The following is a 12909-nucleotide window of genomic DNA, read 5'->3' on the forward strand; positions in this document are numbered from 1 at the left end:
ATTGTCTGAACCCAAACTGGAAGGGCTGGTCTGTAGGGGGTGTTGGTGTCTGCTCACTCCCAGTCCCTGGGGCCCACGAGAAACCTGGAGAGGCAGACACCAGGAAGGAGCCCAGTTTTGGAGAGAGAAGGGGCTCTAGAGGCCTCAGTGACTTTGGGCCCCAGGCAGCTGGGACTAAAGCTGGAATCTGTATCCCAGGCCTTTCCGAGGGTGTCAGCATCTCCAAAATGGCAAACATCAAGGCAAAGAAGGGACAGAAACCCAGAAACCTACACACAGAGAGGATACAGCATCAGAAATAGAGACTGGGATACAGAGGAAGAGAGAAATGGTTTTAGGGGGGAAATATCCTCTCCTCACCACCTGTCACAGTGTAGCCTCTAAAAATGTGGGGAACCTGAAGCAGGAACTAAGATCTAGCTTATTACCTAAGCATGAAGGTTCCAGGGACAATGTCATGGGGAGGGGCCCATGAGGTCATGGGAGCAAAGGGACAGCAATATTCAGGACTTAAGGACATAGAGGCATAGTGATTGGGACAACGGGACTATACCAAGGGGTGTCTGGGGTTGTAGGAACAGGGACAAGGAACTCAACGAGAGCTAAGGGACAGTGAGGGGAAGTGGGGACAGCCACACAGAAGCCATGGTGATGGGGCGATGAGATGGAGGATGCAGATGGTGACATTAAGGACAAAAATCTGATGGGGAAGGTAGTGAAATTGACATGATAGCAAAATGGAGATTTGGGGACAGTGATGCAGAAGTGAGGCCATGAGGAAAAGGCGTGGACTCTGGCAAGGAATGGGGGGAGGGGTCCTCCCTGCACATGGGAGTCAGCCCTTTTACTTCTACTACTCCAGGTCCTAGCCCAGATGGTTCCAGGCTGTCCCTTTTCCCAGACTGCTTCTTTTTCTTTCCCACCATTCTTTCTTACCCTCCCCCCTCAATCACACAGGATGTTCCAGTTACAAAGGAAAAACCAGTACATCCCAGGCACAAAGGAAGTCCTGTAGGTTTTATTCATCTAAGACTGTTGGGGAGGGGTGACCAAGAGGGACCTGCTAAGTTACCTATTATTTTGGATACCTGAGCAAGGCAGTGGATTCATGAAAGTGGCTAGGGTACCTGGGAGGCTGGGGATAGATCTGCCTTCAGACCCCAGGATCAGGGGAAGATCAGGGAAAGAACACTAGCTATGTGACATTAGGAAAGGACACATCCTAGCCATGTGACATTAGGAGATCACATTTACCCTCAGTTTCCCCATTTGTAAAAATTTGAGTATATGGTCTTTCTAAAAAGGTCCTTTCCAGACCTGCTATTTCAGGGTCTAAAGTCCTTTCCATCTCTAAATCCTTTTGATTCCCTTTCCAGGAATCCAAATCCATACTAGAGATGGGTCCTCCAGAGGTCCATGGTTGGAAGTCAGGATGACTTGAGTCCTGTCCTTGGGGGAGGGGAAGGCTCCTGTGTAGGGTGTAGGGCTGTAGTTTCAGGCCACCTGTCCCTGGGGGCAGGACTGAGGACAGGTTGAACTGGGCAATCCTTCTGGGAGTGTGGGGGGAGCTCATCAATTCTTCTTCTGTATTTCATTTAGGATCCAGGTTCGGTAATGGCAGAGGTTGGTATAAACACCGGGAAACCTAGGCAGGGCACAGCGTTCCATGCCCCAAGACACCAGGCCCTGCAGGGCCCCATTGCACACCAAGGGGCCTCCGGAGTCACCCTGCAGAGACCAGGGCAGAAGGGCAAGCAGAAAGGGAGAGGCATTCATGAGAAGCATCGAGACAGGGGCAAGAGAGAGGAGACACACATCAACCTCGGCAACTAGAGACATCAGGAAGAATTCTTTGACCCCAGTCCACCTCCCTACTTCTAATGGACTTCTGAACCCTCCTCCCAGGGTCCACCCCCATCAGCCCAGGGCCTGTGGCTCACCTGGCACGAGTCCTTCCCACCTTCCTCAACCCCAGCACAGACCATGCCAGGAGTGATGGTTTTTTGGTAAGCACTTTTGCATTTTTCTTCAGATATGATAGCAATCTTCACGCACTGGAGGGCGCTGGGATATCTGACTATAGCCAGAGAAGGAGAGGGGGACCAGCTCAGCCCTAGGAACTGAGGCGAGGACCCAGTCTCTTTAATCAGACACTCAGACATCCAGTCTTAGCCTCATCCCCCCTTAGCCACCCAGCCTTTTGACTCCCCGCCAAGTGTGACCTAGGTGCCCTTACCAAAAGGACTCGATACGGTACCCCAGCCAGACACCAGGCAGGTTGTGCCGGGATTGACGCAGTTTTTGGCCAGTTGAATGGGGCGAACCTGGGGGGTCAGCCTCACTGGCTTCTGCAGGTAGAGCAGCATGAGGTCATTGTTGTTGCTCCTGGGGTTGTATGTGGGGTAGGGTACCCGGCGCTCCACCTTGACCCATTGCTGATAGGGCTCCAGGCGCTTGATGTTGTGTTTTCCCAAGACCACTTGAAGGTTCCTTGTAGGAATAGGGAGGTGAGGCTGCTCAACTCTGACTCCAATTGCCCCTCCCAATCCCAATTCCCAAGCCGCTCCCCACCAACCCTTCACACCCGTGGCATATGTAGCCTGACTGTCTTCCCCAGCCTTCCCCAGTCTCCCTCACCCCTAATCCATAGAGAACCTTAAGTCAAAAGGGGCGCTCAGAGAGGATCCAATCCAACTTCTCTCAGTTGACTGATGGGGAAACTGAGGCCCAGAGCGCAAACAAGTAGAAGAACCAAGATTCAGACTACAGATCTCCTGATGCAGGCCCAAGAGTTCTTCCCATTCAATACCCTTTTTTTCTTCTTTCTGATACAAGCCTGGAACTGAGTTCGACCTAGCCCTAGTACAGTGGGCTGGCCTGGGCTGAGAGACGTCAGGATCTAGCCTGATTCCTAGGCTGGTGGGGGCATGAGGATGGATGCTAGCCTAGCAGGGGGATCACTCACCAGTGGGTACAGTGAGCTGCTGTGAGGACCCAGCGATTGGACAGCAGGACACCCCCACAGTGGAAGTTCTGATTGATGAACAGCGCAGCCTGCCAGGGCTGGGAGTGTGGAATACACGCTTGACCACCAATGATCTTATCCTCGCTCCTCTCTGAGTTGGCTGGGGAGGGAGAAATGTGGGGATGGGGAATTGGAGGCAATCCTCTCAAACTCTGAAGCCCCAATCTCTTCTCCTTCTGGTCCACTTGTTCATGCATGTGGACCTGATAGCTAACTTCCCATAAACTATGCTTGATGACTAAATGGAACTTTGATTTGAAGAGGGCTTTCTGTAGAGGAGCTAATTTACTCCTTTTGTGAACCCATCTTACAGAGGAGAAAACTGAGGCATAGTGAGGTTTAAATGACTTGTCCTGGGTTATAATCACTTAACTTCATTGTCTCCTATCTCTCAACGCCTTGCATTCCACTCCCCCAACACACACACACACACACACACACACACACACACACACACACACTCCATTCCATAGACTCCTACAAAACTGTCCTCACCCTCATCCCTCATATTTCCCTGGGGCCCACCATTCTCCTGGCCCCCTGTACCACTCATCTACTTTCCGAGACTTCCTAAAGCTGCACAATCTCTTTGAAGACTCAAACCTTCTTGTAATCTTTGGTGGCCCCCATCTAAGAGGATCTCCCCACAACCCCTTCTTATGGTAGAACCAACCAGCTCCTTTACTTTCCTGTCACCCCTCATCATCCTCTCATACAGCCCCCTCCCCCCAGTTTGCCCAACTGAAATTATCCCCCCACCACCTCCCAGTTCTATTCATATAATCTCACCAGATGCCTCCAGGGTTGTTTCGAAGATGAGGAAATACTTGTTTGAAAAAAAACAAACAAAACACCTAGTACTTCGTCAGGCACCTAGTAAGTGTTATCTAAATGCTTATTCCTTTCCAAACATCCCCGCCCCCCCCCCCGCCCCCGCCCCCGCACAGGTGCCAGATTCTCCTCTTCCCAGCAAGGACGCCACGCCTCGTGTCTCCTCTCCCCTCCACAGCCTCTGGCACCTGGCCATCCGAACCACTTACCGGTGACCCACAGAAGATGCAGTGCTAAGAACAGGATGAACATATCTGCAGAGACGTCTAATTGGAGTGGGGGAGGTCTGAAGAGAAGCAGAGAAAAAGCGGCTTAACAGAAACATTTACGCTCAGAAACGCAGACACAGAAATCGGTGGAGTGAGACAGACGAAGAGTACCAGAGGCAGGGTTGGGGCCCCTAACCGGAGGGAGGGCGGTAGAGGCAGAGACAATGAGGCAGGACAGGCAGACGAGAGGCCGGGTGTCCCCTGGGGAGCAGGGCTGGTCCACGAGATTTCTCTCTTCCTCTTGTCCCCTTTCCAAGAAGTCCCGCGTGCTTTTATCTAAGGTGAAGGCAGCCCCCGCCCCTGTGACCAGAGAATGCTTTTATAGTCGAGTCCTCCGGTTAATGAGCACCCTCCCAGTGGTTCTGGATTCTAATCCAGGAACCAAGAAATGGGAGGGGGTGAGAATCCCAGAATCCCACAGGCAGGAAGTGAGAGGCGGGGTGGAAGGAAACAATGAGAGATGGGGAAGGGGGCAGGCCGTCCAAAGGACCTAGACGCTGGGGGTGAGACCAGAAGAGACGGAGCCTGGTGGCATTGTCCCTGGAGTCATAAATTGTTGTTGTTCAGTCCTGTCCGACTCTTCGTGACCCCACTTGGGGTTTTCTTGGCAAGGATACTGGAGGGGTTTTCCATTTCCTTCTCCAGCTCATGTTACAGATGAGGAAACTGAGGCAAACAGGGTAAAGTGACCTGTCCAAGGTCACGAAGCTACCTGGATACCTACACGCAACTACGCTTGGCCACCTAGCTCCCCGGGAGACATGAGAGCTGTGTTCATATTCCCCCAGCTCTCCTTGAGACTCAGCTCCAGACCCACCTTGTGCTGGAGGTTGTTACTACTGTTTCTTATTCTCCCCTCCCCCCGCCCCCACCCTGCAGTGCTTTACCACTTCCATTTTCTCGGCCCAACTCGAGTGCGTATTTATTTACATGCAACTTCCCAAATTAGACTGTGAGCTCCCTGAGGGCAAGAATTGGGTTTTGCCCTTCTTCCCACCCCCAGCACTTAGCACAAGCACTTAATAAATGCTTGTTTACTGATGTGATCTGTGTGACATTGGGTAAATCACCGTAGAAAAAATTAATACCGATATGGGGCTATGGCATTGAAACTCAGGTTTTCAAAAAAAGCTACATTTAATGTTATTCTATACCCAGGCAGCGATATGTCCAAACTGGCACAATCTCCTCCCCCCAGCCCCATGCCCTCCAACTAGACTCTGGGCCCCAAGACAATTACAATAAGGAAAGAAGGACGAAAAGGACAAAAATTAAAAATGATTGAAATATTGTCTGGGGTTAGCATTTGAGAATATTCACCACTCAGTTCCTTCCTGGACCACTCCCCTTAAAGGTCATAAAGAATTCCTTCTAGATGTCAGTATCCACCTTGAATGCAAAAGCAAGCTACTTACCCTTAGGTGGGTCCCAGCTTCAAACTAGCCAGAAGAGATTTTATCTAGATAAAAGCTTTTTGTTAAATTTTTACTGCCCTTAACTATAGTTTCCCTAAGAAAAACCTTTTTGTTCTTTCCCTACAGTCTGGAAAAGGCTTTAGGGGAATTTTTTTTAAATTAAGTTTTACTAAAAAAGAGGTTTTAAATATGCTTCCTCATCACTTAACCTCCTTGGGCCTCAGTTTCCTCATCTGTAAAATGAAGGGGGTTGGAGTAGACAGCCTCTAAAGTCACTAAAGATCTCGGCAGTTAGGTAAGAGGCATAGCAAATGCAGAGTCCTGGAGGGAGACTCCTGGAGGTTCAAATCCTGCTTTAGTCAGTAGACATGTTGTCCATGGGAAGTCACAACCTTCAGCCTCAGTTTCCTCATTTGTAAAATGGGGGGAATATTAGCTAGGTTGTTGTGAGGCCCTGAGGAGATAACCTATGTGAAATGCTTTGCAAACTTTAAAATGTTTTATCAATGTTAGCTATTGTCCTATGAGGTTAAAAATTGGGCAGAGAACTAACTAGAGATGACAGAGAGAAGGAGCTCTGATGGGGCTAGGGTATACATAAGGGAGGAAGAACTGAAATGAAGCTCTGGAGCATGTGGTCAATGTGTGAGCACCTGGGTCAGTAGGTCAGTCAGTCAACAAGCATTTTTTTGGGGGGGGGTGAAGGCAATTGGGGTTAAGTGACTTGCTCAGAGTCACACAGCTAGTGAGTGTTATGTGTCTGAGGACAGATCTGAACTCAGGTCCTCCTGACTCCAGGGCCGTTGCTCTATCCACTGCACCATCTAGCTACACCACAAAAAGCATTTATTAAGAGCTTACTTGTGTGCCCGGCATCATGCTAAACACCAGCAATATAAGCAACATCAAAATCATGGTCCCTACTCTGGAGGAGCTCTCAGTCTTAAGGAGAGGAGACAGTATCTAAACCATATGCATGTATATGCAGGAAATGGATGATAGACAAGTAGAAAGATGCTAAACAGATGATAGAGATGAAGGATGGGTAGATAGATGTTAGAGAGTAGATAAGGGATGGATGGATGGATGGATGGATGGATGGGTGGATGGGTGGATGGGTGGATGGGTGGATGGGTAGATGGGTGGATGGGTGGATGGGTGGATGGATGGATGGAAGGATGGATGGATGGATGGATGGATGGATGGATGGATGGATGGATGGGTGGATGGATGGATGGATGGATGGATGGATGGGTGGATGGGTGGATGGATGGGTGGATGGATGGGTGGGTGGATGGGTGGATGGAAGGATGGATGGATGGATGGATGGGTGGATGGGTGGATGGGTGGATGGAAGGATGGATGGATGGCAGGATGGTGGATGGAAGGATAGATAGGGCAAATTAAAGATAATCTCAGAGGGAAGGCACTGTACATTTTGGTAGAATGTAAACTACCTTGATTGTAGCAGGCATTTGATAATTGTTGTTCATTGTGACTGACTCTTCATGACCCCATTTGGGGTTTTCTTGGCAAAGATACTGGAGTGATTTGCTATTTCTTTCTCCAGTTCATTTTACAGATGAGGAAACTGAGGCAAACAGGATGAAGTGACTTACCCAGGGTTACAAAGCTAGTGTCTGCGGTCACATTTGAATTCAGGCCCAGCACTCTTTCCCCTGCACCACCTAGCTACCCCTTGATAATTGTTTACTGAATGCTAAACGAGAGGGAGGTAAAGAAACAGGAGCTTAAGGAACATGGTCATGTCAAGAAGCATTTATTTGGTGCTATGAGACAGGCATGGGGCCAAGTGCTGGGGATCCAAATACAATCAGAAAGATAGTCCCTGCCTTCAAGCAGCTTACATTCTAATGGGAAACTAAAGAAGGAGCTGAAAACTAGGTGGAGATAGGCTGGACAAGACCAGGGCAGGGCCCGGACCCAGAGAAGGGGAATGAGAAGAGGGATTAGGGAGGGAGGGCTGAGAGTGACCCATAAAAGGGAAAGTTTGGCGGGCCCAGCCCCCAGACAGAGACAAGAGAGAGAGAAATTGGTGAGTAGCTGGGGGTGCTAGGGAGCAGAATCTGAGAGAACCCAAGCCAGAGGGACACAAAAACCTGCCAGAGACTTAGTGATGGGGTGAAAGTGATGAAGAACCAGAGATGGGGCTGCCTAATAGAGTGGGAAAGTCCCCGAGGCCTCCCAGCCCACATATGCTTCTCTTTGTCCTCGTGACTACAGGCAAATCTCTTAACTACGTGGGCCTGTTTCTTTGTTGGCAAAATAAAGGAATTGTCTCCTCCCAACCTAAATCTATTGATCTAGGGAGAGCTAGGAGAGACCGAGCCAAAAATAGAAACACAGAGAGAGGCAGAGAGGGGTCAGAGGAGGCTGGAGAGAGGACAGATAGTGCTGGAGAAGGAAAAGGGAGAGAAAGTGGCCAGAAAAGACAAAGAGAAAGTGTAACAAGCAGCCAGACAAGGAGACTGATTGGGAGCCGGGGAGACCTGTCTCACCCCATCTCAACTGGAAGGTGCCTAGCTCCCTCCAGCTAGGTAAGCTGGGGTTGAGGGGTGGGGGTGGGGCTACCTGCCTCCCCTTCAGGTCACAGCAAAGGATTCACTTAATTGTGATGGTGAGGTGGGGATGCAGAGGGGAATGTAAACACAAAGAAGTGAGAAAGATAAGTAGGGTAACATGAATACACAAAACGCCAATGGAAAGTTTAAAAAAAAAGTGTGGAAATAGCATTTTATTAATACTACCCAATTTCTAGAGCACTATAAAGCACTCTAGTCACAAATGCCCCGTGAGGCAGGGAATGCAAGTATTATACCCATTTTGTAGGTGGGGAAAACTGAGGTGCAAAGATTTGATGAATGTTGCCCAGCCTATAAACATGGGTGCCAGAACCCAAGTCCTCTGACTCACACAGCCCAGGCTTCTTTCCACTAGGAAGAAAAAGAAGGTGGGGGGGGTGGGGGTGGACAGCAGAGACACACTAAAACTGGGCAGGGAAGAGTGGGGTGTTGGGGACCAGGATTTGGAGATGGGCAGAGAATTCCTGGCTCAGACATCAACCCCTCCCAGCCTCTTCAACACCATAATTATTGTAATTCACCTTTCACTGGGGCCAACCCCCAGCCCCTCAATGATGCTCTGACTCAGGGAGGAGGTATCCACTCTCACTGAGCAGGCAGCTTGGGAGAGAACCCTGGAAGGTCCCGAGCCCTGGCTCTTTCTCCCTCTGTCTCCCACGTCTCTTCTGATTTGCTTTCTGCCCTTGTCTTCCTACCACCTATGACCTTAGAAGGTGATGTGAGACAGTTCTCGAGTCCAATTCCTTCATTTTACCATCAAGGATTACATAAAATCACTTAAATCCAATTCACTTGCAAGTCCTGGCATCACCCCCCTGATGTCACGGTCCTCTCCAACCATCTCTGTGAGTAGAAACAGGAACTGTCCCACTGGGGACCAAACGAACTGGTCACTTGGGTAACACAGCCCCTTATCCTCTGTCTCTGTGTCTCTCTCTCTTTCCCTCAGTCCACACAGGGTGTCACACCCTTACCTGCTGGTGCTCTGCCCAAAAGGAATGCAAATTTTAATCTCTGAAACTTTTTTCCTTTCTCGTAAAAACCAGCCTAGACCCTAAATCACTCAGGCGTTCTTGGATTGGCCAGCAATAGGTCCCAGGCCAAGTCCTACCTGATTGGCTCAGAATGAACGTCAATAACAATTGCTTTTGTTCTGGCCAGAAACTCCAAGGGTCTTTCCCTCCCAGATCATTTTTTGTTTTTGTTTTTTGAGGCCACTCTGCCTCAATCCTTACTAAGCTTTAATCACTGAATGGGCATTGCCTCAAACTGAGACCTGTTAAAGATTTTACCTTGAAAAGGCCATGGTCTCCACTGAATCCTGGGCCCTCTCCAGTCATCCTGATCTATATCTCACCACTGGCCCCAGATGACTCCGGAGGAGAAAGTGAGGCTGGTGACTTTGCACAGTCCTGCCTCACTTAAATCCAATTCACTTGCAAGTCCTGGCATCACCTTCCTGATATCATGGTCCTCTTCGAGAATCAAGGACAAACAGCACCGCCACCAGAGAGAAAACAGGCCCAGGAAGCTTCGATTGGCCTAAGTCCACAAGGGAGCCAGTAACTGGACTCTCTGTGATGACTCACTTCCTCTTTCTTTTGAGATAGAGTGAGATCGTGGGCCCATTTCTCTCTCTCTCCCTCTCTCTCTTTGGGACTTGTGAGATACCCTGTGAAGTCTGGGCTACCTTGATCCCAGGAGAGGGGGGAAAGGGGAGATGGTGAAAGAGCTTTGTTCTTGGACCCAGGGATTAAGGCATTCCCCACCCAACACATCTTTGTGACAGACTCTCCCATGACCCCATTTGGGGTTTTCTTGGCAGACATACTGGAGTAGTTTGCCATTCCTTTCTTCAGATCATTTTACAGATGAGGAAACTGAAGCAAACAGAACTAAGTGACTTGCCCGAGGGTCACCCAGCTAGGAAGTGTTTGAGGCTGGATTTGAACTGAAGGTGAGTCTTCCTTACTCTAGGCTGAGGACTCTATCCACTGCACCACCCAGCTGCTCCTGACACACATCTTACACCTTAGTATTTCTCAGCTACCTAAGATCTGTATTTTCAGTTTACCTCTGATAATGACTCTGGGCAAGTCCCTGCTTCTCTCTGTCACTAGGTGGACAAAGTTCTTTAACTGTAGTCCACAGACCATCAAGCCAGATTCTTGGGAGTCCATGAACTTGGATGGGGAAAAAAAAAATCCTTTTTATCTCAGATATTGGGGTTTCTTTGTAATCCGATGTATTTCATACACTTAAAACCATTCTGAGTGGAGGTTTAAAGGCTTCACCAGCTTGACTGCCAAACGGGTCCATGAGACAAACGAGATACAGAACCCTGAAGTAACAACTGAGACGGTCTTCAGATTCATCTTCCAGCTTTGAAACTGGGAACTGCCCTCCCTCCTTCCCGGGGGCCTCCTCCTCTGGGTCAGGAGCAGCAGCTGACGAGATCAGACACCAGCTGGAATTGCGGGGGCCGTTTGTGGTGTGTTTGGGCCACCTGCTGGCCACGACTGAGTCTTACACCCTCACTGCCCGGGAAACTCAAAATGCAGGCTAACTTATTTTGAGGCAGAAGAATCGATGGACTCCATCTACTTCAGGTCCCTGACTGTACAGATGAGGGCACTAATATCCGAAAGAGGGGAAAGTGACTGGCCCAGGGTCATACGGGAAGTAGGACAAGATGGAACGAAATCTCCTTCTTCCCATTCCAAAGCATCAGTCTCCTGGATGTAATGGTGTGCTCTGCTGAGGGTCAGATGGAGGGACAATCGTGGGGCCACAACTCAGACCCAAAGGACGGACCCCGGACAATTCACTGCTGAGCTCCGGCCTGCTGAGAGTCGGGGGAACTGAGGCAGAGCCTGTGAACTGAGGCAGCCCTATTTGGGAGGAGTCTTGAAGGACTGGTGTAAGAACACTTAAGTGTAAATTCTAGCTCTGCCCTTCACTCCTACCTGTGGGATCTTTGAATGGGTCTCACCCTTCTCAGGACCCCTGTCTCCTCTTGTCTGTAAACAGAGGAGGTCCAGCCAGATGGCCTCTAAGGTCCCTTCCTAAATCTTTGACCTCTGTGGGCTGAGGGATGAGGGAGTTGTCTGAGGGGGGTTGGGGGTGGGGAGACGTGTACCTCTGGGAGACCCGGAGAGAGAAGATGCTGTGGGCAGGCTGGTCAAAGGAGAGCTCCCTGGAGGAAAGGTGGGCTTGGCCCTAGAGAAGCAGCTCAGAAAAGGGAAGGACCCTTGAAGGTTGGGGTGGTCTGAACAAGCCTGGGGAGAAGAAGGTGCTGAGCTGGCCCTGAGATGTTAAGTCTGAGGCTGAGAATGAACAAGGTTTTCCAAGAAATCAGGAGAAAAGTCCGACAAGTTTTTGGCCTCCTTCCTGTGGTTACGGTGGGGATCGGTGTTCCCCACTCCAACCCTGTCCCCATGGGATAGCTCCCTGCCTTTCCCATGTCTCTTTCTATCCTGGTGTCTATCCCTGTCCCCCTAAGTCTGGCTCCCAAATCCTCAGTGACTGAGCCACTCCCCACCCCCTCCCCAAAGTCCTCCCTTCACTGTTAAGAGTCCCATGGGTCCAGCCTTCTTCTCAGGACCAGGCATCTGCCTACCTAGGACCCTTCAGCTTCTCCCCACCAGTCCTATCCAGAAGGTCAATCAGGAGACAAATGATCTTCAAGCCCAAACCTATTCAGATGCTTCTCAATGGATGCTTGGAAGGTTTATTTCAAGACCTCATGTCAGAATACCTTCCCCAGGAAATCTAGAATCTCACAAAGAGCTCTAAACCCCATGGAAAGCTATGGGAGACCAAGAAACCCATTTAAGACACAATCTTCCAAAGCATCCACGCTGCCTTGAGGAACCCAGAGGCCAGCTGAGGGGTCTAGAGAAGGCCTAAATCCTACTGAAGAGCCCAGAATTCTGAGAGGGACCTAGACTCTCAATGCAGAGAAGTGAAACTCATGAGGGACACCAGAACCCATCGGCACTCAAGAAATCTTAAGCCACACGAGGAGCCTAGAAGCCAATACAGTCCCAGGATTTCTCTGGTGTAAGGCTCTAGAAGGCCTGAATGGCCCCAGCCCGGATGGGGCGTCCCCTGTCCTTGGAAGCACAGCTCTGTTCCTCGCCCTCTTCCCCCAACCCTTTGCGGCCCTTGCCAATGGCCAGACGGGGTCGTCCCCGGTTGAGACCATCAAGTAAGGCACAGGCTTGGCACAAGGAGCGGCTGGCCAGGGCCCCGCAGCGGGTGCAGGCACCAGGGGGTGGGGGCCGTGCAGCAGGGGCTAGGGCCAGGCGCTCAGCTGAGTGCACCAGGTCCAGGACCACCGAAGGCCGAGCAGCCTCGAGGGCCTTGAGCAAATCCCGCACGTGGCCTCGGAAGGCCTCAGGCGCATAGACACACTCTTCCGAGAAGTAGTCCAGTTCCTGGAAATGGGCATATAGGACGATCTCCTTCTGGGATGCAAATTGGAGGGGACGGCACCGGGGCAGGGCACCCCCCTCACCAGGGGAACCCAGAGTCCCTCCTCGGGCCAGCCTGCCCGAGTCCCCTCGGAGGAAGTTCATGAGCACTGTTTCCGCCATGTCATCTGCATTGTGTCCTGAGGAAAGTCAGAGACGGGAATAACGGGTCAGGACCAGCAGCACCCACTGAGTTTGGGGATGGGCAGAGACACAGAGAAGAGACAAGGAGCACAGAGGGAGGCCAGACAGGGAGGGATGAGGTGGAAGGGGCCAAGAGACACCCAGAGA

General features: G+C 50.6%; 2 protein-coding genes across 8 annotated transcripts in view; both read right to left on the reverse strand.

The window, feature by feature from the left end:
* Window positions 1-998: 998 nt before the first annotated feature.
* The window catches only part of LOC114042286 (kallikrein-14-like), a 15849-nt gene continuing 3938 nt past the window's right edge, over window positions 999-12909 (reverse strand). Inside the window, exons 1-6 of one of the 5 annotated variants that reach the window (XM_027860956.1) lie at window positions 9436-9473; window positions 4066-4142; window positions 2966-3125; window positions 2237-2490; window positions 1941-2077; window positions 999-1728 (exon numbers count right to left, since the gene is read on the reverse strand). In XM_027860956.1, coding sequence (XP_027716757.1) covers window positions 1573-1728; window positions 1941-2077; window positions 2237-2490; window positions 2966-3125; window positions 4066-4142; window positions 9436-9449 — 798 coding nt within the window. In that variant the 5' untranslated portion in view covers window positions 9450-9473 and the 3' untranslated portion in view covers window positions 999-1572. Of the gene's footprint in view, window positions 1729-1940; window positions 2078-2236; window positions 2491-2965; window positions 3126-4065; window positions 4143-4236; window positions 4672-4849; window positions 4921-9435; window positions 9474-12909 lie in introns of those variants that run through there. The other 4 variants (XM_027860958.1, XM_027860959.1, XM_027860957.1 and 1 more) reach the window with 4 other exon arrangements.
* Window positions 11842-12909, reverse strand: part of CTU1 (cytosolic thiouridylase subunit 1) — a 5063-nt gene continuing 3995 nt past the window's right edge. For all 3 annotated transcript variants that reach the window (XM_027860952.1, XM_027860947.1, XM_027860948.1), the window contains exon 3: window positions 11842-12758. In XM_027860952.1, coding sequence (XP_027716753.1) covers window positions 12214-12758 — 545 coding nt within the window. In that variant the 3' untranslated portion in view covers window positions 11842-12213. The remainder of the gene's footprint in view (window positions 12759-12909) is intronic.

This window comes from Vombatus ursinus, unplaced genomic scaffold (genome assembly GCF_900497805.2).
Source record: "Vombatus ursinus unplaced genomic scaffold, bare-nosed wombat genome assembly UNPS02014344.1, whole genome shotgun sequence".
Classification (NCBI taxonomy): Eukaryota; Metazoa; Chordata; class Mammalia; order Diprotodontia; family Vombatidae; genus Vombatus; species Vombatus ursinus.